The sequence below is a fragment of the Dermacentor andersoni genome, chromosome 4 (genome assembly GCF_023375885.2).
Source record: "Dermacentor andersoni chromosome 4, qqDerAnde1_hic_scaffold, whole genome shotgun sequence".
In the NCBI taxonomy this organism is placed as follows: Eukaryota; Metazoa; Arthropoda; class Arachnida; order Ixodida; family Ixodidae; genus Dermacentor; species Dermacentor andersoni.
The window spans coordinates 889830-915095 of NC_092817.1; the positions used below are offsets into that span (position 1 = coordinate 889830).

General features: G+C 45.1%; 2 protein-coding genes and 2 long non-coding RNA genes across 9 annotated transcripts in view; 2 read left to right on the plus strand and 2 right to left on the minus strand.

Moving 5' to 3' along the window:
* Positions 1-7725, minus strand: part of tweek (transmembrane protein KIAA1109 homolog tweek) — a 647796-nt gene extending 640071 nt beyond the window's left edge. For all 6 annotated transcript variants that reach the window (XR_008613545.1, XR_008613544.1, XM_050182732.3 and 3 more), the window contains exons 1-2: positions 7466-7725; positions 917-1128 (exon numbers count right to left, since the gene is read on the minus strand). Coding sequence is in view for 4 of the 6 variants with exons in the window: in XM_050182732.3 (XP_050038689.2) it covers positions 917-1128; positions 7466-7482 (229 nt within the window). In the remaining 2 variants the exon portion in view is untranslated. The remainder of the gene's footprint in view (positions 1-916; positions 1129-7465) is intronic.
* A 291-nt stretch (positions 7726-8016) lies between these two features.
* Positions 8017-13270, plus strand: LOC140217294 (uncharacterized). The gene is made up of 2 exons (XR_011893758.1): positions 8017-9158; positions 9995-13270. It is a non-coding gene; the product is annotated as an uncharacterized lncRNA (long non-coding RNA).
* Positions 13271-13760: 490 nt separating this feature from the next.
* LOC129386128 (uncharacterized) lies at positions 13761-17975 on the minus strand. Its single transcript, XR_008613599.2, has 3 exons — positions 16872-17975; positions 16221-16324; positions 13761-16106 (listed from the first exon to the last, which is right to left on the minus strand). It is a non-coding gene; the product is annotated as an uncharacterized lncRNA (long non-coding RNA).
* A 770-nt stretch (positions 17976-18745) lies between these two features.
* Positions 18746-21721, plus strand: Rcd1 (Reduction in Cnn dots 1). The gene has a single exon (XM_055073301.2). The coding sequence runs from the start codon at positions 19005-19007 to the stop codon at positions 21678-21680; it is 2676 nt and encodes an 891-aa protein (XP_054929276.1). The 5' UTR covers positions 18746-19004; the 3' UTR covers positions 21681-21721.
* Positions 21722-25266: the final 3545 nt, after the last annotated feature.

Here is a 25266-nt window from a genome sequence, read left to right on the forward strand (position 1 = left end):
AAGTTGAGAGCCATCCTGGATCCATTTCAGAAGCATCTGTTGGGGCAGTCACTTGTTGACTACTGACCTCTGTTCATGTCCGTAACCGACGATGTAGATTCACTTCACGACGAGTTCAACCAGTACTTGCTGGAAGCAAGCCCCACGAACATGGCTGTCAAAGCCATTGAGTATTATCATGACTTCACCGCTCGCTATACCAGGCTGGCAAATGCTGCATTGACATTATTGTGCCCAGCTGATGGAGGCTGTGATGTCGAGAGAACTTTCTCCCAGCTAAGACACGTTCAACAACCGGACAGGTCTTGAATGGAGACCGACATGTTGCACGTGCAGATGATAATGTATGTAAACAAGGGTGTTTAAAAATTGATGACCAGCTTTTCATGAATAAAATGTTTCATTTCTTAGAAGTTATTAATGCTCTTTACTGTCATCATTACTGATTTATTTTCAAACGAACGCCAAATTTCGGAGAGTATTTGCAAGAAAACTGTGATGTCCCCTCCTCCCTGATTACCAGCTTGAAACAAACACCAATTTTAACGCATTAGAGTTAAGAAGCCCACAATACCTTCCGATAAAATAAAATGAATGTGTTACTTAGTACATCTGTACATTTAACCCGAAAGAACCCGTATATTGGAATGGTTTCACAAAAAACCCAATTTCTCCCAGATTATCAGCTTGAAAAACAGCATCCGATCTTTACCCCGGTTCAAAAAAAAATATAAAACCCAAAAACAAACAACCCTCAATATATGCAATAGAGATTGAGCCACATTTTCCTACCAGTGCTGATTTATCACAGGGAATGACCACACAGCGTGACAGCCTTTGGTTTTGATATTGTTAGGATATTGTCACATTTTCTTTTTGTGGTAACAATACGAAACCCAGAGTGAAGAGAAATTACCAATTTTGAGATATGCTTTCCCCACAAAACGGTTGAGGATTTTGGTGAGCAGGAAGCCCAAAACACGGGCATTGTAGAATGTGATGTAGATAACCCATGCGGTGGCTGCGAGCAGTGCACACAGCAGCCAAGCAAAGTTGGAGTCCAGAGGCAGTTTCTCCAAAGGGGCTGTAGTGTTCCATGCGGCAGGGTATGCAGCCACTTCTGGCACCCTGCACAAGGGTTATAAAAAAAGAATGACGACTGTTTACCATATCTTGTGATTGAATCTAAGAGCACGGGCCCCCTTTGACACTTCTATTTCACATTATTAATTCTGCAGTGCGCTTTTCAAAGCTACAACATCCACACTTGCTGACTTCACATTATTGTTTGACATAGCAGTCACTAATCACGGTGACTGTTATTTCTGCATTTGCAAACACCTAGTGAAACAATGTATTACTGCCGGTGTAGGGTTATTCAGTCCACTTTGGTGAAAACAAATGGTACATTCAACCAGTCACTTCCACACGTGAAACCGAATGTTCAGAACACATTTGCTTGGTTCATTCAGAGCGCTGCATTTCAGCTCATGGCACTTGGGAGCAAGATCAAGAACCAACAAACTTAATTTCGTGGAGTTAGATACAGACTATTAATCAGCATTGGTCAAGTTCTCCGAGCGCAACCACTTGCCGACACATTCCAATTATGGTGCACCTGTGCACGTAGACCATGCTACCGAACCCGCCAGACAGGCTGGCTATCTCACCCTCATTTGTCATGTGTGGAGATTTTGTCTACACATCTCCCCGTGTGACGCTTCCCGAAAGTGTACATGGAGGTCGACACGTTTCGAAGTAGTTGCCCTTAGTCCCGAGACAAGCTGGTTTGCAGCACTGGAAGGTCGTTCAAGGACAACCAGGTGAGGATGCAATGCCGGACAGATGCGGCCATCGGAGGGTAGAGCCCAGGGAGTTTCCATAGGCCGAACATGACCCCCCTTGCACGGGCCCTACGATTGGATAAAAATGACACCTGTACGAGCTCACCGATTGGATTAAAATGACACCTGCATGGGCTCAACAATTGGCTGAAAATGATGTGACCCCGTGAAACTGAAGGGGTTATAAGCCAGAGAACCATCAGAAAGGGAGAGGCATTCTTCTTGCCACAAGCCGCAGCGTACGATTTGCTGCCAGCCATCAATGAAGACAGAAATGTTTCCTAACTGCGACCCCCTCGAGTCAGGCTCAAGAGTAGCTTTTGTGAGATTACCGGAGCGACCGACAAAAAGATGGGTTCTGAAGAAACAATAGTTTTGTTTTGCTTATTTCTTGAGCACTTGAGAATTTCACGATTTGAGACTAGAGTTTCTTTCATTGGCAAGTTATGAGGCTTGTTAATGTTTTCATTTGAGAAGCGCTGACGTTTGAAAGATGCATTTAGAGTTGAGCTTTAGTTTCACCAAGTGATCGTTAATGAGTAGTTCGGCTTTCATTTTTTGAGTAACTTGAAACATCAAGGTCATTTTGCTAAAAGTCTATAGTAAAATGCATGTGTATTAGCCAACCTTTTTTTAGAAGTGTTTTTGAAGTTTTCTTCTCAGGTTAAGCACGTTGATTTTTAGTAAGTGCATCATCTGCATAGAGAAGCGGTGGTAGCTCCTTTAGTGGGTGTCCTGTGCAGACGGAAGAAACCAGAATGTGACTCGGTCGCTTGTGTGTGTTGATGGCGGCAGCGTTCTGAGTTTTATATTAAGCGTGTGTGGCAGCAGTTAATAGCAGACACGGTTTCTTTAAAGGTTCTTGGGAATGTGTAAGTTACACAAGTTTAATTTTGTTGTTCATTGAAGGTGTGTCCTGTTTGGAAAAAGAGAAGAAACATGAGTAAGCGTTAGGAAATGCCTGCATGAGATGCAAGTATGCATTGTGAATAGTGATAGCGAAATTGGTGCAATTGAGTAGGTATCTGCAGAGTTGATGCAGTTGTTCTGTAGTACCAGTGGAGGCGATAAGTATCCACTGTGATAAGAGTACGAACAGACTCTTTGTGAAGTGAGGTTGCCTAAGGTGTTTTGAAGCACTAGTTATTTTGAGCCGCCTGTTTCAGTAACCCAACGTATTACCCTCCTTCCTTTGAATAACAAGGTATGTAGCTTATTATGGGCTGGAAGTCATCCTCGCAGCTTCAAAACATTGCTTGTGTATGGTGATAATGATGGTTTTCATTAATTGTTTAATTTTCTTCCGATTATTTTGCAACGGCAACATCATTCTGGCCTTGTCGGAGGAGATGTGGAAAGCTGTTTAGGAATATAGTTGGATTTGCTTTATCAAAACTGACAAAAAAAAAACACAGGGTTGAGTTTGACATAGTAAGAGCCTGGCACGTCAGGGGTCAAGAGCCTGCGCTTGCACGTGGGGCAGCACTATGTTGTTTCGTTTGTTTGACGTACATTCTCCAGTGCATAGGATCCAGGAATTCGGCACACAAAGCTCGTTTCCAGTGCACTATAAGCGTCATCAGTGTTCCATGTGGCCAATGAATTGAGTTCACAGGCCATTCCGAACTTCCGGGTTGGAGGAGCTTTTAGATATGGACCATTAATCAGCATCGGTACAGTTCTCCGAGCGCAACCACTCACCGACGCATTCCAATTATGGTGCGCCGATGCACATCGACCATGCTACCGGACCCGCCAGACGTGATGCTTCCCGAAAGTGTACGTGGCGGTCAGCACGTTTCGAGGTAGTTGACCTTAAGCCCAGACCACACGTACGCTTGCAGGCACGCAAGTTCGCGTCTATGCGCCTTACACCTGCCGCGCTTCACGGGGAATGGTGGTTTGCATCCACAAAGACTCGCCACAGTGCGAGCAACTGGGCTCACTCATAGACGCCTTGGAAGATGCCACTTTGTACTTTGTTAATGACAGTATTTCAAAATGCTTCGATACCTATAAAGATGATTGTTATATTTTTAGACCCAGCGCAAAAAGGAAATATTAAGCACTCTCATGCATTATATAAATCTGGTTCACTGAGAGTTGAGTGTACCGCGCCGTAGTTGCATAGCCTGGCATGCCAACGCAAGGCAGCCCAAGCACATGATAACAGAGAGGAGCTTTTCACCAAGATCGCACCGAGTTTCGACATGTACAAGCCGTGCTGCACTGTCTGTGCATGCGTGGGCACACAGGCGCGAGCTTGCACGCGTCTACAAGCGTACGTGTGGTGTGGGCTTTAGTACCAAGAAAAGCTGCTTTGCAGCGCTAGAAGGTTGTTCAAGGATGACCAGGTGAGGAGGCAACGCTGGATGGATGAGGCCATAGGAGGGTAGAGCCAAAGGAGTGTCCGCCTTGGCCGAACCTGAGGCCACTTGCACCGGCCCTACAATTGGATAAAAATGCCGACATATGCACAGGCTCAACGACTGGCTGAAAATGATGTGACCCTGACTGACTGAAGGGATTATAAGCCAGAGAACCGTTGGGAAGGAAGAGACGTTCTTGCCACGAGCTGCAGCGTACAATTTGCTGCCGGCCGTCGATGAACCTTTACTGTTATTTTACCTTTTTCTAATCCTGTACATAATAACTGCTGCCATAGGATAGCATACCAATGTTTGTTGTAACTTACTGTTGGTCATCATGGCAAAAAATAAGTAAAGAATTGGTAAGTGCCCTTGAGGACCTGAAGAGAGAAATCAGGACCGACCTCAAGAATTTGAGAGTCTCTGGAACGAGATTTTCGAGGTGAACTCAGAGAAATAAAAGCTAATCTCAAGTTTACTTATGACAAATTTGATGATATGGTAACCAATCTGAAAGCAATTATAGAAGAAAATAAACGCTTGCAGAGTGAAAATGACAACCTAACGCCACGTTGAGATCAGATAGAAAGTCAAATGAAATCGAACGAGCATCGAATCGTGGATTGCCAACAATATTCGCGAAACGCCAATATAGAAATAAAAGGAATTCCAGTGAATGCTAATGAAAAGGTGACGGAAATCATGGTGAAGCATGGTGACTGTATTGGGGAACCCATATCACCGTCTGATATTGATGTGTGCCACCAGGTTTCAGTACCAGGAAGCCAAACTGAAAAGAACATTATTGTCCAGTTTGCACTCCAAACGAAACAAAATGCAGTGCTGGAAAAAGGAAGATGAAAGGGACTAATGGCTAGTGAACTGTGTTTTCTGAATCTGTGCCCATTTACGTCAATGAGCACCTGTGTCCTGAAAGGAAGTGCCTCCTTGCGCAGGCCATTGCCAAGAAAGGTGAAACGAACTGGAAGTTTGTTTGGGTGCATGATAGGCACATTTATGCCCGCAAATCTCAAAACAGTGCCAGACTAGGGATCACTAGCTCGAACGATTTGAATAAAATGAGCTAAAAACATAGATGCCCCTATGAGCTGCCTCGAACTTCCTTCTAACGTAGATCTAGATAATGTTTACTGTGAAAATAGCGTTGCTGTTTTTCATATGAATGGTCGTTCTGTGTGCAACAAGGCTGATGAAATACATAGCCTGTTTACTTCCCTTAATTGTTCGTTCCATGCAATAATGTTTACTGAAACCTGGTACCACGATGATTCAACATATTTTGTACTAGACAATTTGCTCACTTGGCTAGTAACAGGCAAACTCGAAGAAGTGGCGGTGTATCTCTGCAAATTGTGCATTCGCTTCCTGCAACAATAATTGAGAAATTCACGTTCTGCACTCCGAACTGTGAAGTGTTAACCGTTCAGAGTGACAAAAATATCTTTTGTGTTGTCTACTGCCCTCCAGACGGAAAACTTGAAAATTTTTTCTCATCGTTAGAAGCCCTTTTTTATTATGTGTCTATAAATGAGCATGTGCTACACCTTTCCGGTGATATGAATATTGATATGCGAACCGTGTCACCAGAGCAGACAGGATTTGCTTATTTGATTCTTACGCTCTTGTGAATGTAATTACTGTACCAATGCGCGTAACTTGTTCCACTTCATCTACTTTAGATTTAATTATCACTAACGATGATAAAAGCACTATAACTTCCCGAACTTTGATAACTGACATCAGTGATCATTTTCCAGTATTTGCCTTTATTGATAATACCAACCCTAAACATGCATCTAAATCACCGCGTCTTATTATCGCTGCATTGATTCAAAATCCCTCGACACCTTTCGTAATGAAATATGTACAGCCAACTTCTTCCATATATTGTCACTATCTGATGCAGATGTTGCATATGATGCACTAATGACTGAGTTAAAACACATATATCAAAACTGCTTTCCTTTAAAATGCTGCCGCAAACTAAAATCGAGGAAACCGTGGATTAACGACGGCCTTATTGAAAAAAGTAGAAAAGGAACGAAACTATATGCGCAATTCATTAAATCCAAGGATCCTGTGAAATTTTCGTAATATAAAAAATATTGCAATAACTTGAACAAAGAACTACGTCAAGCCAAGTACGAATACTTCAGCTATTCCTTTTCAGATAATTATAGCACGAACCCTCAGCATCGATGGCATCAAATAGGTAACTACTTGGACGTCACTACAACAGTGGGGACGAGTCAGGACTGGTTGAAGACACAAAGAGATGCCTGGAGGACTGGTGGCAACACGGTACTGGTGCACCACGGTTATTGTTAATAGTGTGCCTAAGAAATGGAGTGTTACCACCGATTTTATGTTTATTTTTTAGTATTTTATTTTTTAACGGGTGTTAGCGTATTTACCTATTTCTAGTAATTTTATAGGGATCTTTGGCCTGGTCGCTCAGAATGTGCAAACCCGTTACAGAGGATACGGTCACCATCACCATCTACCAAAACTTCTAGACGATAATTTGCGCCCCTATCATCAAAGACCTTTATCGGCGTCAGCAGTATTGCAATTGCCAGTGCCTGCATTTGATTTCCGCGGTCCGTATATGGATGGAAACAGCTTTATTTTCGGTCCGTATAAGCTATCGCTTACTTTGACAATTACCTTCAATGATTTCAGCAACAATACATTCGTGTTTTATGGCAGGCCGCAGTAACGTGCCTGGTGATCCCCACTGTTATTGGTCTCCCGGCCACGCCACACGTAAGATTTCACAAGGAAGTTGAGCACACCGAACATCGAGCGATCGCGCGACGAAGCTATTCAGCAATCCAAATTGTAGATGCTCTTCTCATGCAATGCTGTCTTGCGAATACCAGTAACGAAGATGCAGACCTATTACCTACCGTACGTTGCAGAGGCGCGGCTTCAACGAAAATAACGTCGTCAGAGACCGCAAACATGCGGCAATCAGACAAAGAGGTAAAGCTTAAATGGTTTAAACACAAGAGAATTAATTTTGTCATCGCGAATGATGCGTTCGCCGGGTTTCTTATACGGGAAAAACGCAATGTGAAGCGTTCTGTATACGATGTGCGGCAAAAATCGAAAATTACCAAATAAATTGGAGGGGTAGCTTTTGGCCTGGGAAGTTTCGCTTTTAGGCACTTCAGCGCGACTCGCGAAACACAAACTAACCAAACGAGCATAATAATGCAATGAACTCACGTTTCTGAAGTGTTCATGGCATGTATGTTAAAACACACAGACACGCTTGTTTCTGCTGCTGCATCCAACAACGTCAGATCTTGTACTGCATGCTAAAGCATGAGAACCATAGAATAGGGAACTAAAATTGATAGAAGTTGTCTCATCACGTCACTTTTGTGCATCGAATAAGCGACAACACCAACAGTCCGTAGGAGTACACATAAAAACCAACATTATAGAAGGGAACTCAGCAGAACACCTATACAAACTTAGGGAAGAGAAACTTTACCTTCCACAGTGCAACGAAAATAAGAGTAGCGGTGGCGTTGCGAACTAAAGCATGCGACCTAGAGATGGCGCTGAAAGTATTATTATCATCATCATTACGTAGTGAGCAATATGCACACTCTCAAGTTCAACAAATGGCCACAGAGGGCGAAAAAATCGACCGCGCGCCGCTGCTAACAAAGCCGACGTAGTAGCATCACTTCGGGATGCGTTCGTTAGTTCCAACATATCCCGGTAGAGGCGTCGTAATAAGCGCAATTTTATCTTATAGCGTCCTCGATCACCCGCACCGGTGCGCACCGGGGCGCCTTGGTGCGCACTTTCATCCTCGAACAACCGCACCGGTGCGCACTGACCATCCTCGATCACCGGAAGCGCACCCTGTTGGAGCGGTTTTCCGTTGCCCCGTCTCGCACCGAGAAAATCGGCGGTGCGCCGGAGTGCAATCCCAGCAAGCACTGCGGGACGCGCGACGTGCGCGCGTACTGCCGACTGCAGAACCGCGGACGCTCTGGCCCGATAGCTGCGGTACGTTGCAACGGAGTTAGCTAGTGGATTTGTCGGCAATGAGAAAGGAAGCGCTGCTAGTTGCCGCAATCGATGAGCATTCTTCGTCTGACAGCGAAGACGACAAGTGCTCGACCTCGTCCAAAAACAGTGTGGTGAAGAGCGGCCGAAAGTGGACAGGTTCATTGAACGGGTCGTCAGGATTAATTATAATATCCATTGGTGTTTGCTTGCAACCAGGTATGTCGGAGCACGCAGTTTGACAAGGTTCGAGCGCTTGCCGCAGATGCTCAGCATCTGCAAACAATAAAATATGCGCGCGCACGTTTTGCGCGCCAGGGGCAATGTGGCGCTGCATGCAAGCACCCTGCACAGGGTGCAGTTTTGTCCTCGATGTTGACCCTCCGCAGTGCGGCACCACGGCGGGGCAAAGCGCACCATTCTGGTTTCGGGGCAACCCCGGGGCAAGGTGATCGAGGACGCTATTACAAACTTTCTCTTACAATTACCGAAGCATTTTCTTTTACATAAAAACAGGGCAAAATTATCATTGCTAATTAGATATTGTACTCTTTGGTAGTAAGTTTATTGTTTCTTCGCCATTATAAACGCAAATAGCGTTCAGCATCATCGATCTTTCACGTGACCTCTGGCCTGGATTTAAAATTTTTACCGGTATTTCCGAGTGCACGGCGGCACGGATTCATTCGTTCGTACACTCAAGACTGGTTGCTTCTTTGTTTCTAAAACTAGTTTCTAGCGCTTCGATGTCTCGCGTTATTTAACTTGGGGTGAAGTTACGTGTTTGCAAGCGGACATGTAAGCCCGGCAGTTGGGTTTCGGTCGTGAGCCATTCGGAACAGGTCTGCATCGAAACGGGAGCTGGATTTTGCTGCGGCTGGCAACGGCAATAACGGTGAGTCGTTTAACACCGCTGCTTGAATCGTTATATAATATCCGTCTCATTACCTTCCAGGCGGGCACAAGTTAACGAACTAGATCCTGCATTACATATGGGCAGTAAGGATCTCAGTTGCTGTTTCCTAAATAAACCTTTACTTGCGAGGCTGTCGTTTGGTTTACACACACAACCAGGAAAGAAAGAGCGATATCGGAACGCGCGTCTCATTTTTCATGTTATTGTAGCCGTGGTTGTAGGTGACTGAGTAGCCTTATCAATATACATATTAAACTTTTTTTTCGAGTCGGCCGGCAACGTCTTTCGTCCACAAAACCGAATAATCCTTTGGTAAAATGAAGTGAAAGTACAGAATTTAATGTATTAAACAGTTGCAAGCATGATAATTCACCCATATTTCGTACTTGTTGGTTCCAAATGTTCTTGCTGTTCAGGTTGGTTTACCGTAGGGCATTTATTTTTGCAGTAGTGAAGCGGTGCATCACGTTCGTGCAGAAAAATAATGCATCAGTTCTAATAGCTTCATGACTTTCATGCATTTGCTTGTGGAACTAGCAGTGTGATCACTTCTAGTGTATAAATGAACCCACAAATGTTCTCATTTGTGATCTTAATAGTACTTGCGCTGTTGACATGCATTGTAGTTAGGCAGACACCAATTTTATGGACGATAGCAATATTTATTTAACATGCTGCTTAAGCACCCTAGAACAGACAGTGTACATTTGCATGTGTTCTGTAGTCGCAAATCATTGCAACATATATGTCGCACCTTTTTGCATTTTAAAACTTTGCTTTTTCAATTTCTGATTCAGTCAAAATTTCTGTTCCAGACATGCAGTAATGAGGACGGCACCAGTATAAAGCAACACATTCCACGCACTAAACAGAAGCTGCTGCCTGCTACAACAAGATCATTGTGTGGACATTGGCTACTACTACAAGGTAAACACATGGTTCAGAAATAAATATGTTTGATATATGCTGTATTGGCTTGCTGTTTGCAGCAGATATGAATGTTTGTTCATATTTATGGTTCAGTATAATTGGTTCGAACATATAAAACACACATAAATTTGGCTAATCTGTGCTGTATCTCATGTGTCACAGTTTTGCCCCAACAGAGTCTATGCCAAGCACATCTTGGTCATCACAGGAGCTCCTATATGCGCCAACAGGAAGGAGCTGGAGCCGAATTTGCAAGGCTTTTACACCAAGAACAAAGAAGCACATGCAGAAGAATATGAATGAGATATCAAGTCTGCAGAGGACTGTGTCAAGACTGAAAAGAGCTTCAGCCACCATTCCACCAGCACGGACATTTGGCTGAGTCATCCAGGTAACTCAAAAAGGACTTTCTAGAAATTCTTCGTCTTCAGATGCACCTGCAACATCTGACCAAGCACGGACGACGCTGGCCAAAAGATTGAGTTCCATCAGTTTGCCCTTAATCAGCTTCCTAGCAATGTTAATTCCGTTTGTGCCAAGTGTAATTTTTCTTCTATAAATGCAAGCTTTCTCATTGCCCATTTTTGTTAGAGGTCATTCATCCTCATCCAAATATAAAGGTCAACCGATTCTTCGCTGATACTTAATACCAGTCACTGTCTAGCAGCCTAACATATCTGTAGCAGTATCTTCTAGTGTATGTTGTCATGCGCAATTCCTCTCCTGAAATAGCTGATGCAGCATCGGCATGCGTCTTGCATTAACCTATGCACATGTGCTATGCACCATTTTACTTTTCTTGGCGTTTTTAGCCTTCAATGCTTGCAGAGCAGAGTGGCTTCTCTCTTGAATGCAAGCTTTCTCATTTTCCATATTTCTAGTCTCGTTGATGATTGCTCCTCTTCCTTGATAGCCTGGGTCTTTGTGCAAGCTACAGTGAAGTGATTGATTGCAGAATCTGGTTTTGCTGCCACACTTGGTTGTGGTAACTGTGTTACGTTTCTCAGATGTGGGGGCCTGGTCAGTTGCATTGGTAAGCAGTCCCTAGAGGTAAGCATTTGCTCCTGCAGTCCGCAAAGCGACATAGACTCCCAGTATACACACACCGTAACTGGTGCGCCCCGTTCGTTCTGGCCTGCTGCAGCCATGGGCAAATTGTGCTTGTGGCCTACCTCAGCCATGATTTGCTCAAAACGGAGACCAGCATATGTGCTTACATGGTTCGAAGTGTATGAAGTTGATAGCCGTATGGGTGGAAAGGCCCACAAGAATGGCTGCCGAAGGTGATGCCCACAAAAGCGACTTGTCCACATTGCGACAAAGTGGGACACAAAGTGTGAGCCACACATAGCAGCCCCCGAAAGAAAATAAATGTGCAGGTTGGAAAGGAGTTAACGCTAAAATGCCGGGTAGTCCATGTCGCTGTGTTGGTTGCGGCAGCAGATGCCTGCGTCACCTGATTGCTTCGCAATGGAAGTTGCTCATCTTCAACGGCAACTGTTGGTTCAAACAGGTGCGAGACTCTGTCCAATCTGTTTGTACCGCAGGTTGTCGCTCGTTACCAGACCACCACATGTGACAAAGGCAAGCATTATGCCGTAAGATGGTTCGTAGCCAATGTATAATGTATTGTCTGAACCTCATGCGGTGACTGATTGCTGTTTAATTTTGCTGTTATGTCACTTGGTTACGGTCGCAGTTTTATGTTTTTCGAATATTGCGGCCTGGTCGGTTGCACTGGGAAGCAGCCTCTCGTAGTAAGCATTTGATCCTGCAGTCTGCACAGCGACATAGACTCCCAATTTACGCACACCGTGATTCGTGCTCCCCGTTCACCCTTTCCTGCTGCAGCCATGGGCAAATTGTGCCTCTGGCCTTTCTCAGCCGCGATTAGGCATGAACGGAGACCAGCATAAGTGCTTACATGGTCGGACATGTATGAAGTTGGGTGGAAAGGCCCGCAAAAGTGGCTGATGAAGGTGATGCCCACGAAAGCGACTTGTCCATATTGAGACAATGTGGGACACCAAGTGTGAGCCACACATTAGCGGCCTCCAAAAGAAAAGAAACATGCAGGCTGGAAAGGAGTCAATGCTAAAATGATGGGTAGTCCATGTCGCTGTGTAGGCTGCGGCAGCAGATGCCTGCGTCACCCGATTGCTTTGCACTGCAAGTTGCTCATCTTTAACAGCGACTGTCGCCGCAAACAGGTGGGACACTCTGTCCAATCTGTTTCTGCTGCTGGTTGTTGCTCGTTAGTAGACCACCACATGCGACGAAGGCAGGCACTACGCCTGTAGGTAGGCAGCTCAATGTACCCTAAGAGATCCGTGTATGTGAATGCTCACTGTTGCCATATGGTTCGTCGCCAATGTATAATGCGGTGACTGATTGCGGTTTAATTTTGCTGTTATGTCACTTGGTTATGGTCGCAGTGTTATGTTTTTAGAATATTGCGGCCTGGTCGGTTGCACTGGGAAGCAGTCTCTCGAAGTAAGCATTCGCTCCTGCAGCCTGCACAGTGACATAGACTCCCAATTTTCGTGCACCGTGATTCGTGCTCCCCGTTCGCGCTTTCCTGCTGCAGCAATGGGCATATTGTGCCTCTGGCCTTTCTTGGCCGCGATTAGGCATGAACGGAGACCAGCATACGTGCTTACATAGTCCGATGCGTATGAAGTTGATAGCCAGATGGTTGGAAAGGCCCGCAAAAGTAGCTGATGGAGGCGATGCCCACGAAAGCTACTTGTCCATAGTGAGACAATGTGAGACACCAAGTGTGAGCCACACATTAGCGGCCCCCGAAAGAAAAGAAACGTGCAGGTTGGAAAGGAGTGAACGGCTAAAATCTGGGGTAGCCCATGTCGCTGTGTAGGCTGCGGCAGCAGATGCCTGCGTCTCCCGATTGCTTCGCAATGCAATTTGGGCATTTTTAACGGCGACTGTCGCTGCAAACAAGTGGCACACTCTGTCCAATATGTTTCCGCTGCTGGTTGTTGCTCGTTAACCTGACCTGACCACCACGTGCGACGACGACGGTGAGCCGTTTACGAGCTCGCGTCAATGATTCCATCGTATCTCGACATGCAAATTTTATTTCTGCTATTGCACGAGAATGTACACTGCTTGTCTTCTGCCAATAAAGTCGCGCGTTCTGTTCACTCACTTGTGGCTTGTTTGTATGGGCGTCAGTAGAGGCTCCTGGCAATTAAAACGCACCACCTACGCGGCAGCGAAGGCATTGAGGCATGCCGCATAGCCTGCAGGGCAAGCACGGCGCGTACCAGCGTACGCGACCGGCAAAAAACGGCCATATTGAATTTTGCTCTAAAAAAAAAATGTGCACTTCCGCTTCCGGATTGAGCAACGTCATCTGGCGTCCGCCAAAGTAAGTTCCATGCGCTGCCGCTGCTTATTTTCGAACCACGGCGGAAGGTGCAGTTTCCCTTCTCTAAGTTTGTTCTTTATTCTATGATATGGTTGCTACGGTAGCGGCTGGTGGGGTTCGTTGTGCGGCTCGCTCGCTAGTTTTGGATGTTTTGCTACCGCTTTCGGAGCGGTGTTCGTGTGTGCAATACTGACTATCGATACCTTTATTATATCGCCAGGTGACCGAATGGCCTCAACTGGCAAAAAAACACGTCAGACAAGTAAGCTTACATTGTTCATTGACCATCGTGAATGAAGCAGTACATCATCAAAATTTTCGTACAGGTCAGGTGGAGCTAATGCTGTCAGTTACTGAGTTTACAACATACAGAAACACAGATAGTAATCTATTTAACGGAATCGAAAGCTGAAATGGGGAGAAATCTCATCGTGCTCGGCGTGCCGCTAAAGCAACAACGATATTGTGCTCGGCTACACTCGTACTTGTGTTCCGTACAGTGCTGTTAGACGTGTTTCATACTATACGTATGTTGTCTGCATTCGACGATTTCAGCTACATTAAAAAAAGAAACGTAAGTTCTCGGTAAAGATGTACTGTCAGTAAGGTAAGCTCGAGCTGCAATGTCACATTGTTTTCATAACATATTGGCGATAGGCGCGATGTCTAAAGGGAAAAAACGTTATGCTAAATTTTAGATCACATATTATGTGTTCTTGATATTTCTACTGCCGTTCAGCTGATGTTCAGCTGCAGCAGTAAAGGCTTTGTCACCAGTGGAGTACTCTTAGGAAGGCGAGGAACGTTATGGAGACGACAGTGCTTACAAGGACCTCTGTCAATATTGTGTGTAAACAGGACACTAAATAAACATATAAGTATGCCGTATTAATGCTCACGGATCCTTGTAAAATGCAATTTACAGTTTCATGTTGAAAAAACATCTCGGTTTGCGTGTTCAAACAATGCAAAAAAGTTGCAAGGAGATGAACACTTCAGTTGAGTAACAGAGGTGAGCAAGGGAAGCCTCAGCCTGCAGCCAACGTTTCAACAATCAAACATATTTGTGAGGGCCGTAACGAAGATAAGTTCCCACGCTGAGGCTTCGAGTATATATAAACTTCGAGTATATTTCAAAAACTTTTTGAAAACAAGCACACTGTCCTCAGGTATGTCATCTGCGGTTTGAAGAGAAAGAAAAATTTATTTTATTGGTTCGTCATGTTTGAGAAGTGTGGAGTAGGCCAGTTGTGTGAAGTTACCTGTTCTAGCCATTTCTTACGGAGCAGGGTTAGCCTAGTTACTGATTTTTGCAAATGAAAAATGCAATATCCAGATCTAATGCTAACCCTATCACTTACCATCTTAACAATGCTCCCTTAGATTTCATCATGTCCTATAAATATATTGGTGTACACATTACAAATAAATTAAATTGGGCCAATATAGAGTATGTCATTAACAATGCAATTCACCTGCTCGGGTACTTATAGTGCAACTTTTCCAAAGCGCTGTCTACTTTAAAACTACACTTTACAAAATGCTAATATGCTTAAAACTTGAATATGCATCTGCAATATGGGATCCAAGTCGCGTTAGGCTTACTACTTCTTGAACTACTACAAAATAACTCTGCTCGTATCATTCTTCCTAATTATAACTGTACTACGAGTATAACCTTAATGAAGCTAACCAGCACTTATTCCCCTAGCTAGTCGCCATGTTTTGCTATTTCATAAAATTTTCCGTCATACCACACTTCATGACGACTTCATACCACGGCCTCAAGTACATTTCAAACTGCATCGATCATCGCAGTAACGCAGGGATTGTTTCTTGCTACACGAAGTCTTCCTTTCAATCTTTCCTCCTCCGTACATCTCAGGAATGGAACCACCTTTCTCTGAAGTATCGTAGCCATCACCGATAACAAACTTTTTTTGCAATACATTAACTAATGTTGTATAATCAGGAGAATCATTGTATTAACAAAACTCAGTGCTCTTGTTTGTTTGTTTTACTCTACTGCTTTGTAACCACTCCCCTCTTTAATGGCATACGGCCCTGAGCATACTTTAAATGAAAAATAGAATAATAAAGTGAGGAGTGACTGCCAGAGTTTCGATGAGCATGAAGCATCATTTCCTCAAAATTGCACTGAGCAGTTTTGAAGGCTTTAAAATTCTTTCCAGATTCATGTAACAAATTAACGCTATGAAGGAGCATGTGATACTTGTCGGTAATGCCCGTCAATCTGACTTTCAAATAGCAAATGACAGAATTTGTGCATTACCAAGTAGGAGCTTGCTACATGACGAGAAAAGAAACAAATTGGGACTCAACTTATTACTTCTCCGATTGTCATAAAATGCCCTTAAAATCAAGCAAGCTTGTATGTCAAATTCTAGCATTCCCGCTTGGTACGATACAAAACTGTAGACTGTTGCTTTCCTGATAGGGCTCACAGCCCTCTATCTGGTAAACTTGCAAACATTTCATGGTGAGGCACGTAGTTCAAGAGGACCTGTTGTCATTATGGTGTCCGTTGAGCTTCTTATGGCTTGGCATGGGCAGCTTGCAAACCAATAATCTCTCTTTTGTCCCTCCTTCTGAAGAGAGAAATCATAAAACCATGACAAACATGCAAGCAAGGAATGGTGAAACAAAAGTTTGTCCAATGAATGAACAAATCACAGTTCTAGTTGAAGTGTTCAGAAACATACCTTGCAAGGATTCTGCCTCTGTGATGACACATTCACTGGTGACTTGTACGTCCAGAGACAATAGAGTCCAAAGTGGTGATCAAATATGAGCAGCATCTTGGAGGCTGCAGGCAAGAGAAGAAAGCCTCAGTTACTATGGTGGAAGCGTGGGCGAGTTTGTGATTCATGTATGACTAAGAACAGTGCACAAAACACTCCATGACAGAAAACACACACACACAACACTGTTTTGAGTGTGCATTTCTTTCAATGGTGTCCTTGTGCAGGCTGTGCTTTGTGAAGCCTCGATTAAATTTTTTGCCAGCTACTAGGTAATAAACACAGTAATCTTATTATGTATCAAATGATATTAATCCAACTGTATCACCGGAAGTACACTTGCTCTAATTTGCTGCGAATTTATCGCAGTGTATCATTCATGCACACACAGCCAAAACTATTTATTTTTTATACTGTACTCCGTGTTAGGAATTTTAGCAACGTGGCAAAATAACAAGAGCCTTGTTTGAATTGTCTTTGAAGGGCAATAACGTTGTTATGATTTCCCACTTTGAAAAAAAAAAGAAAAAATGATTACAGCAATCTGTTTTACCTGCCTTGCAACCGAAGAAATTGAAAGTTGAAAATGCGAAGCAATGTTTCTTGACTCACCGGTGCACACACCCAGAAGCTACAAGGTTAATCCGCTTTCTTGGGTAGTTTCCAGACAGACTGCTCGGTTCCAGCGACGAGTTTTCACGCTGGCTAGCACGTTTTTTACAAGCAACCCGTCATTACGCGGCTGGACGCGGCAGACCACTGACGACAGAAGCCGTGTATGTACCCATTACGCCAGTGAAACGCCGCAGCTGATAAAATTCAGTCTTTAAACACGATCCTCTGGTAGCGGCTATCGAATGTTGGATGCTTAAACTGGCTGAGATGATATTGTTGGCTAATTAAGACGAACCTCCGTGATGCTGCACAAAGTAAACGACCACCCCGTTCGCAAATGTAACCGCCGTACAATTTGAATCGATAAATGGATGGATGGATGAGTAGATGGCGGCTATACCCTTTGTATGGATAGATGGATGGATGTTATGAGAGTCCCCTTTGGAACGGGGCGGTGGCTTGCGCCACCAAGCTCTTGCTACTATGCTGCCTAATATCCTACCTAGGTTAACCAATGAAGAAAAAAAAAACACTATGAACTACCACGTCCAAATTTTCTGATCCCCTATTGCGAACTGTGCTTTTGTACGTCTCCGTCTTTTGTCGTTTCCCTACTTTTCTTCCACCAATCTTCCAATCGCCTCTTACTGATGTCTATTGCGGACCTGTTTGCTTTACCACTGCTCCCGCTGAACCCAAGGGCTTCAAGGAGGCCAGTGGTGCCTAAATCGACCGCTGGGTACACGTCTTCACATTCTAATAAAATATGCTCCGTCGTTTCCCTAGCTTTACCGCAGCAAGCACATGCTTCTTCTTCCTTCTTATATCTCGCTTTATAGGTGCGTGTTCTAAGGCATCCCGATCTCGCTTCGAAAAGTAATGAGCTTCCCTTTGAGTTATCATAAATGGTTTTTTTCCTAATTTCGTTTTTTCCTCTTAAGTAGTTACTCATGGCAGGTTTCTTTTCCATTGCCGCCACCCATGAGATTAATTCAGCCTCTCTGACTTTCCGCTTGACCTTCTTTGTTGCTGTGTTGCCCACCCCACAGGCCGCATACTTGCTGGTAATATATTTTATATTGACGTGCCGCTTCCGGAGCGTTATGGCGTGGCTTTGCACTTACCCATTTTGCTACAGTAGACTACAGCCAGGAAGCAGCAACTTTTCCTACCACAAGTAAGTTTGTGTTCTCAAAGTCCTAAAACACGCATTTGAATGAGCACATAAACGAGCAATGCATAATGAAGCTCTCAGTAAAATTTGATTGTCAAACCACTAGAAGTACAACTGTATATATCTTGTATCAGTAGTGCCTTCTTTGTCCTATTCTGAAGTTTCATAAAGCACGTAACGCTACAGTGCCAACCTAACACACTTAACAAACCAAGGTCCAAACGCTCAAAACATGTTCTTTCAACGTTTACGATGCCGTCGCTTTCTCGTCAGGGCTTCGACGCCACACCGGGACATAAGCATCGTCCCAGTCGCTGGCCCAGCGCGCTATCGCCACTCCGAGCAACATAACAAAGGCAGAGAGCTTTGCGTTGCACTGTCCCACTGCAGGTTATAGCAATTGCGCTTGGAGCGAAACCAAAACTGCCAAAGAATACTTGTAGACTAGTTTGCCAGTCAATAGAATGCCAATCCGAAGCCTGTACTTCCCATCATTTTATCATTCCCATGATGGTTGAACGATCGCAGCGCCAGATTTGCCTCTAGGTATACTAATATGAAACTCTATTATTTTTCGCCTTCTGTGGCGAACGCTGGAACTTTGCGGAGCCTGCTTCCGCTTCCTTATGTATGGCCCGCCTTAATGTATATGCTGCAACGCCATCTGGCATCCGCCCCGCTAAATTCCATGCGCTGCCGCTGCTTATTTTCGTACCACTGCGGAAGGTACAGTTTGCCTTCTGTTGGTTCTTATTCTATAGAAATGCGCCAACCGAACGGTTGTGTAACGTTCTTGCCGTTCTTACACATTTTTGGCTTTTGTAGGACTTGTGTTACCATTATTTGCGCATCACGTATTTTTTTCACCGTCTTGTGACTGCGTGGCGACAGTGAACACGCTGCGGATAGTTTCAAGAACTTCGCTATTTTTGATACAATCGCGTTTTGGATCGTACATGCCAGATATGTGCGCAGCAGCGCACCACTATCACTACGGCGATGGCCGTGCTTCGAGCGCAGAAATGTATCTGCACCGGCTTTCGGGACAAGAAAAGGAGCCGCACATTGTGAGTGTCGACCACAGTTACGCCAAGGCGTGGAATGCCCACCCGGACTCGCACCATGCAAAACCAGCAAAGCTGCTCTTCATGAAGGATGTATTTTTTTCTGAGAGCAAGACAGGAATCCGCGAAAATGTTGTGGTGAATGTCGAAACTTGGAAAGGTGTGGACACACCTCCATACGATGGCAGCAAGACGCGTAACCTTATGAGCGAATGCGAGCGCAGCGCATCCGTTTCATCCAGGCCGGACGCAGACGCAACCATGTGGGATGAAAATGTGAAAAGGCTGGGCTGGACCAGCTCTCAGCATCGAGCGTTCAACCATGTTATGCGACTCCTTCACGCGGACCGGTTGGCACGACTAGCCTACAACAACAATGCCAATGAGCCAGTTCTGCGGCGACTGGCCGTGGACCGGACTGCTCGTCGGCTGAGGCGCATCATGGGGTTGTTTAGCTGGGACTTGAAACTGCTTCAGTGGCTGCATCAGCTGTTGATGGAAAAAGCCACTGTCTCCTATGTTGCAGCCTATATGGACGCTTTGCAAGCCCTGAGGGCGCAGATCCCTCAGCTCATCGACAAGCTGGTGGCTCGGCAAGCAACGCCCGGGCGCTCGACCGGCCCCGATGCCGTGGGTATGCTGCTGCGACGCCCTTGGGACCCAGTGGCGCCTTTCCTGAGTCAGCACAAGCCAAAACGGCTGCCCTGTTCTCCTCTGCTGGTGGTGTGCCCAGGCGGCCCACGACCCCAGGCGGCTGGTCTGCCCCGCTCCAAATTTTGGACCTCTCAGCTATCCGTGCTGGGCAAGCTGGTGGCCGTAGATCCTGTGCCGACTACGCCGCCAAACGCCAGCCTCAACCAGGTACTGGAGGCCATGGTGGCTGCTGCACGGGCCAAGGTCCTTGAGCTCAAGAGCCATTTTTCGTCAAGGCCTATCATCTTAATTGGGTGGATGATAGGCGGCCTTGTTGCATGTCAAGTTTCATTGATGGAGTCTGTTGCCGCTGTCGTGTGCTTCGGTTTCCCGCTAGTTGGGCTGAGTGGATCCCGAGACGTGGATGACCCGCTGCTGGATAGCCACACACCTACACTGTTTGTGGTCGGCCAGAATGCCCTGTCGTGCAGCATGGATGAGCTGGAGAACTTCCGAGAGCACATGAAGGCGGTGTCAGGCCTTGTGGTGGTCGGTGGAGCCGATGATTCGCTTCACATGTGTGCCCTCAAAAAGCGTCTTGAGGGCGTTACTCAGTCGATGGTGGATCGGTGTGTCTTGGATGAAGTTGGGTCATTTCTGCAATGGGTGCTTAGTGCACCACACATGGGTCCAGCTGGAAGCATGGCATCTAAGGTCACAGCTGCTACAGCTACATCTCTTGCTGCACGTCGATGTTCGCAGGCTCCACTGCCTGAAAGCTCATGCCAAGTTGCCCTTGGTCGTCGTCAAGGCCGACAATATCGATCTCATTTCCACCACCAATCCTCTTCTGGGAGCTCCAACATGGACAGTGTAATTTGTTCAAGCTCGAAATCCAGCTTTGTTGCAACTGGTATGCACACAAAGCGTGGTTCTGGACGCCGTGTTGGGAGACCCCCCAAGCAGGTCACCGAAAAACCTGCCTTTAGCAGCTTCGCACCCCTGAAAGTGCCTCGTCCCCTGGCAGGACAACAGCGCAAGCGTACCCTTGTAGCACCCACTACATGGCCAGCTGGCAGCCCATCCCAACCATCCTTGCAAAGTGAGCATTGCATTCTGCCTGGCCCACCGCCAGCCCCTGATGATACAGTGCCATTGAGTGAGCTAGTAAGTCACTCAAGTGAGGTTGACCTCATGCCGACATCTTCACTTTGGTCACAGTCCCTCATAGCTGACCCACAAAGCAGTCCCTGCTTCAGCTCTTCACCAATGTCATCACCCATGAGCAAATTTCAGCAGAAGGTTCATTGCACAGGCAAGCCTTTAGACACACCCACACAATTGGCTCTGTGTATTGCCGGTGAGGGTGAACTCCAGCATACACTCGATGCATGTTCGGCAAACAGCACAGCAGAAGAACGGCTCAAGGAGGAAGGCAAGTTTGTTAGCTTGGCAGATGGTGGTGTCCGAACAAGCCAGCTACAAAAGAGTCTCCAGCCGTTGAACGAGCTACAAGCTGTGTGCTCAACGCAAGCAGCAAATAGCCCATTCTGCCAAATGGTGCTGCCGGCCAGCCGTGCTATTTCCATGGTTGTGACACCAACTAAGATGGAGCTGCATTCAGGACACTCCGGCATTTGCAGCTTAAGTGGGCTACCCCTTGGCCACACTGCAAGTAAGGAGATACTGCAGCCACTGCAGTGTGTACGAAGTAGAGAGTCCAGTGCACTGGAAATGCTGGCAGAGGCATCAAGCACTCACCGTGACAGTGACTCTTCTGTCTGTAGCACATCACAGATGCCACCTACAAAGACTTTGGGTACATCCCATGCTGTAAAAGGCATGCCTAGCAGGTACAAAGCCTCCATCTCACTGCCTTCAACAGCAGCAACAAGAACAAGAAAGGTTCGAATGCCACGTTTCTATGACAGCTGATGTAGCCTAGCCATCATTAAAAATGTACCAGAAAAAGGAAACGTCTGAGTGGAAGTTACTGGGTCAAGCTTCATGCATCACCTGCAGCAATTAGTCCGTTTTTGTCACCCACACACACCCAGTAATTTGGTCCACAGCTTCTCAGTAGAAAAGGAATGCGCACACAGTAGAATTCTTTTTGCATTGAACTTGAATTCAGTATCAATTAGATATGGTGCACCAGGAATTATATTTAAAGTTTACATAAAGAAATAGGCTGCTACTTTAACATGTTCATTGCTGTAGCACTTGGTCTTTATTCCTGTACATGAAGACCTACCTCATCCTATGCTTGTCCCATTCTTCAGTGTGTCATGATTCAATGGTAACAAGGGAGTGCTCCTTTGTAACTTCCTCATAGTGTAGAGAGGTCAGATACAAACGACAGGTCAGGTACAAAGCAACAAGATTTTTTCCTCTCCTTTGGTTTCTAGCAAAAGTGTTGCTTGTGCACTGCAGGAAAGCCCTGCACAGGGGGAACAATTGCGATCACCCACATTGCTGTAAACTTGTTATACGAAGTATGGACATGCAATTTGCTTGTCATTCTTTTTTCTACTGTCTATAGACATTTGCCAATTCAGTAATTATGGTATGAAGCATTAATTCCTCTATAACATGATGGGTAATTGCCATCCTTTATTGTGACAGAAGTAATTTTAAGCATGTTGTCGTGGACCATAAGTGAGGTAACCGATTCAAATTGATGAATCATTGATCTTGCCATGAACTGGGTTTAGTCAGTTTGTGCCATACTAAAGTGCATCAAGCCGTCCCTTGGAACACCAAATTTGTCCTGTTTCTTTTGATGGGCCTGTGCATTCGGCACAGGATAACAACCAAGAAGACGATGGGGACACTGTGTTTTAAGAAAAGAGCAGCCAAAGAATGACGCACGCAGCAAACATAGAAAAAGACGGGGACCAGCCTCTTTGCCGTCTTGTATGTTTTCTGTGTGTCTGTGTGTGTGTGTGTTTTTTTTCGCTGGTTTTTTTTTTTAATGCAATGCACCAACTAGCCTAACAACGTGTTTTGCTAGACACTTTGTTGTCGGAGAAGTAACAATAGAGAATCCGCTTGTATGCAGGACCTAAAATTCTACTGGAATAGATTTTCCTGCAAATTTCAGTTGGATGGCTGCTTTTCTTAGCTCTGCAACCATATGTCCCTAATAAAAGCCCACAGACTATGTACACTTGGCCACTAATTTTACAGAACATGAAGTCAGAAAAAGATGAATATATGCACAGCCTCACAGCGTAGCCTAGTATTCACATTTACAGCGTCTCCCAGTATATGTGAACAACATTGTGATGTTCGCTTTTACTGACTACTGCTGCAGGCTGCTCGGAAATAGAACATTTTCTGAGATCCGTGTAGGCCGTAACCTTTTGTGGTTGACTGTACCTACATTAAATGTTCATCTCAGCTGAAATCTATATAAAACATGTTTCATAGTAGAGTGTGCTGCAATGACCAAGGGAATGAGACTTTTTTGACTGAACAGCTCACCGTAGCAGAAGTTTGCTCATGCATGGCATTCGGTGGTGGGTATTGTTTGGTACTATATACAGGTGCTGCACTGGTTTCTTCTCATTGAATTAAGCCTGTATATGCGTGTTTGCAGCATTATTTGATATGTAGTGGCCACCACACCCTCTCCTGCGTTCATTCTACCCTGACAAAAAAAATTAATTTGTTTCACTCTGCCCTTGTTATAGATTATGCTCATTTCTGACCTTCATCTTGATACGTGGCTGCGTAAATCTGAAGAGTGCCAAGTGCATGTGCAAACGAGTTGCTTATTCGTTCTTGATGCTTCACTGGTACTTATAAAACTGTGCATCATGACATTTAATCTAATGACGGAAACTTGCTAACATCAGTGTTATGATGTTAAAATTGTTTTATAATAATGGTGAAAATACTGTTAATAATATGAAAACATTGAAAGGCTTCCAATGTTCAATTTGCTTTTGGCACTGGTTCACTGTAAAACTTACTTGTATGCTTGGACTGTTAAGTATTGCTTTACAAGTTCAACATTCTATACTTGTGATTGTAAGTTGACCAGGTGTGAACAGCAGCATATGTCTAATCCACTACCAAAAACATGTTTGTGGTTTGCCCTCCATGGTCCTGTTGCACTGTCCAGGTGGTGCAGCAAAAATGCCAGTCAACAGTGCTCTCAGTGCCGTAGTTATAACGTAGCACAAAACCTGAGCCTCTCTCAGTGAGTGCATGGAGCTGCATTTTGTTTTGAGTGCATGGAGCTGCAATATTTGTTGACCACATTTGTGCTGCAGTGGGAATTTCGTAAACTTTTGTGTATTGAAAGCTTGATCATGTGCACTGTATGTCGCAAAAAAAAGAAAGGAAACTGCTGTACCAATGTGGCTCGCAAGAAGCCGTAGGTGCAGTTTCAAGATGCCACTGCTTTCGATCACTGCAAAAGTTGCATGGCATCAAGCTGCTACGAACTCTTGCAAGGTATTTCTTTGTGCAAATCATCTCGGAATCATGGCCCGTCATGGGTTGTTTCATCAGTTGGTCAAGTTGATGAAAAGATGAGGTCAGGGACATCACTAACTGGCCCTGGTGCAGTTAACACTTGTCGGCTAGCCACAGCCCTGCTCCTAGAGAAAGTACAAATTTCCGTCAATGGGCCAACAATAAATCACTGAATTGTGTCTTGTTAGCTTTGTGTTATTCAAGCAAAAGATTTCTTACAGTGTGCAAGCATAATTGTTCTGTTGCTTTGTCATTTATCTGCTTACAGTGACGGCATTGAGGGCCCCTTACCACATCCTCTTGGTTATGTACAAAGAAAATCATGCCATCCAGGGAGTTCTCTACTGCAAGAATTCAATTTGCAGGTCCTGATGAGCAATGATAACACAATAGCATTACCAGGATAAGCTTACCCATGCATTTTATGAGTGCCTCTGGGATCAGCAGATATTACAAACACGTGCAAGGATTTGCCCGCCTCACTTTGTGACGTCTACAAGATAGGCTGGTGCGGGTGTTCTGTAATGTTAAAAATGATTATTACGTAGTACCCGAGATAAAAGCAAGTGAAATTGTGTGAGGCCATGGTGCAAGCAAATGGGCTGCCCCCGTCGCACCCTCCCATTGCCGGGAAGCAACATTCCTGCTTTCTCAGACCATGTGATCCCCGAGGGCCCAGCACTTTCCTGCACAGCACATTTCCATGGGCAGTTTTGCACCCTTGGTGTTTCACGTGAATGCTCGAACTGTTCGCGTTGCTACTGTTGACTCTTTGTACACTGCAGGTGCTACATGTGGAACATCGCAGGTGGTGCAGCGAGTGGCTCTTCAGGAAAGAGCACTGGGCTTTTGTTAAAATTGCATGATATTCTTGTGGTGGGCATAAACGTAATATTTTGCAGACTTTCTTTCACTTAGCTTGTTTAAGCACCTGTTGTAGCGAAGCGCATTGCTATATGCCTTCATCAGACGGGATATAGTTGATTAGATAAGGTCACAGCTTAGATTAAATAGAGCACTGCTTTTAGGTGCCCGT

Coding starts and splice junctions, on each gene's coding strand:
- Rcd1 (XM_055073301.2), top strand. CDS start 19,005: ATGCCAGATATGTGCGCAGCAGCGCACCACTATCACTACGGCGATGGC.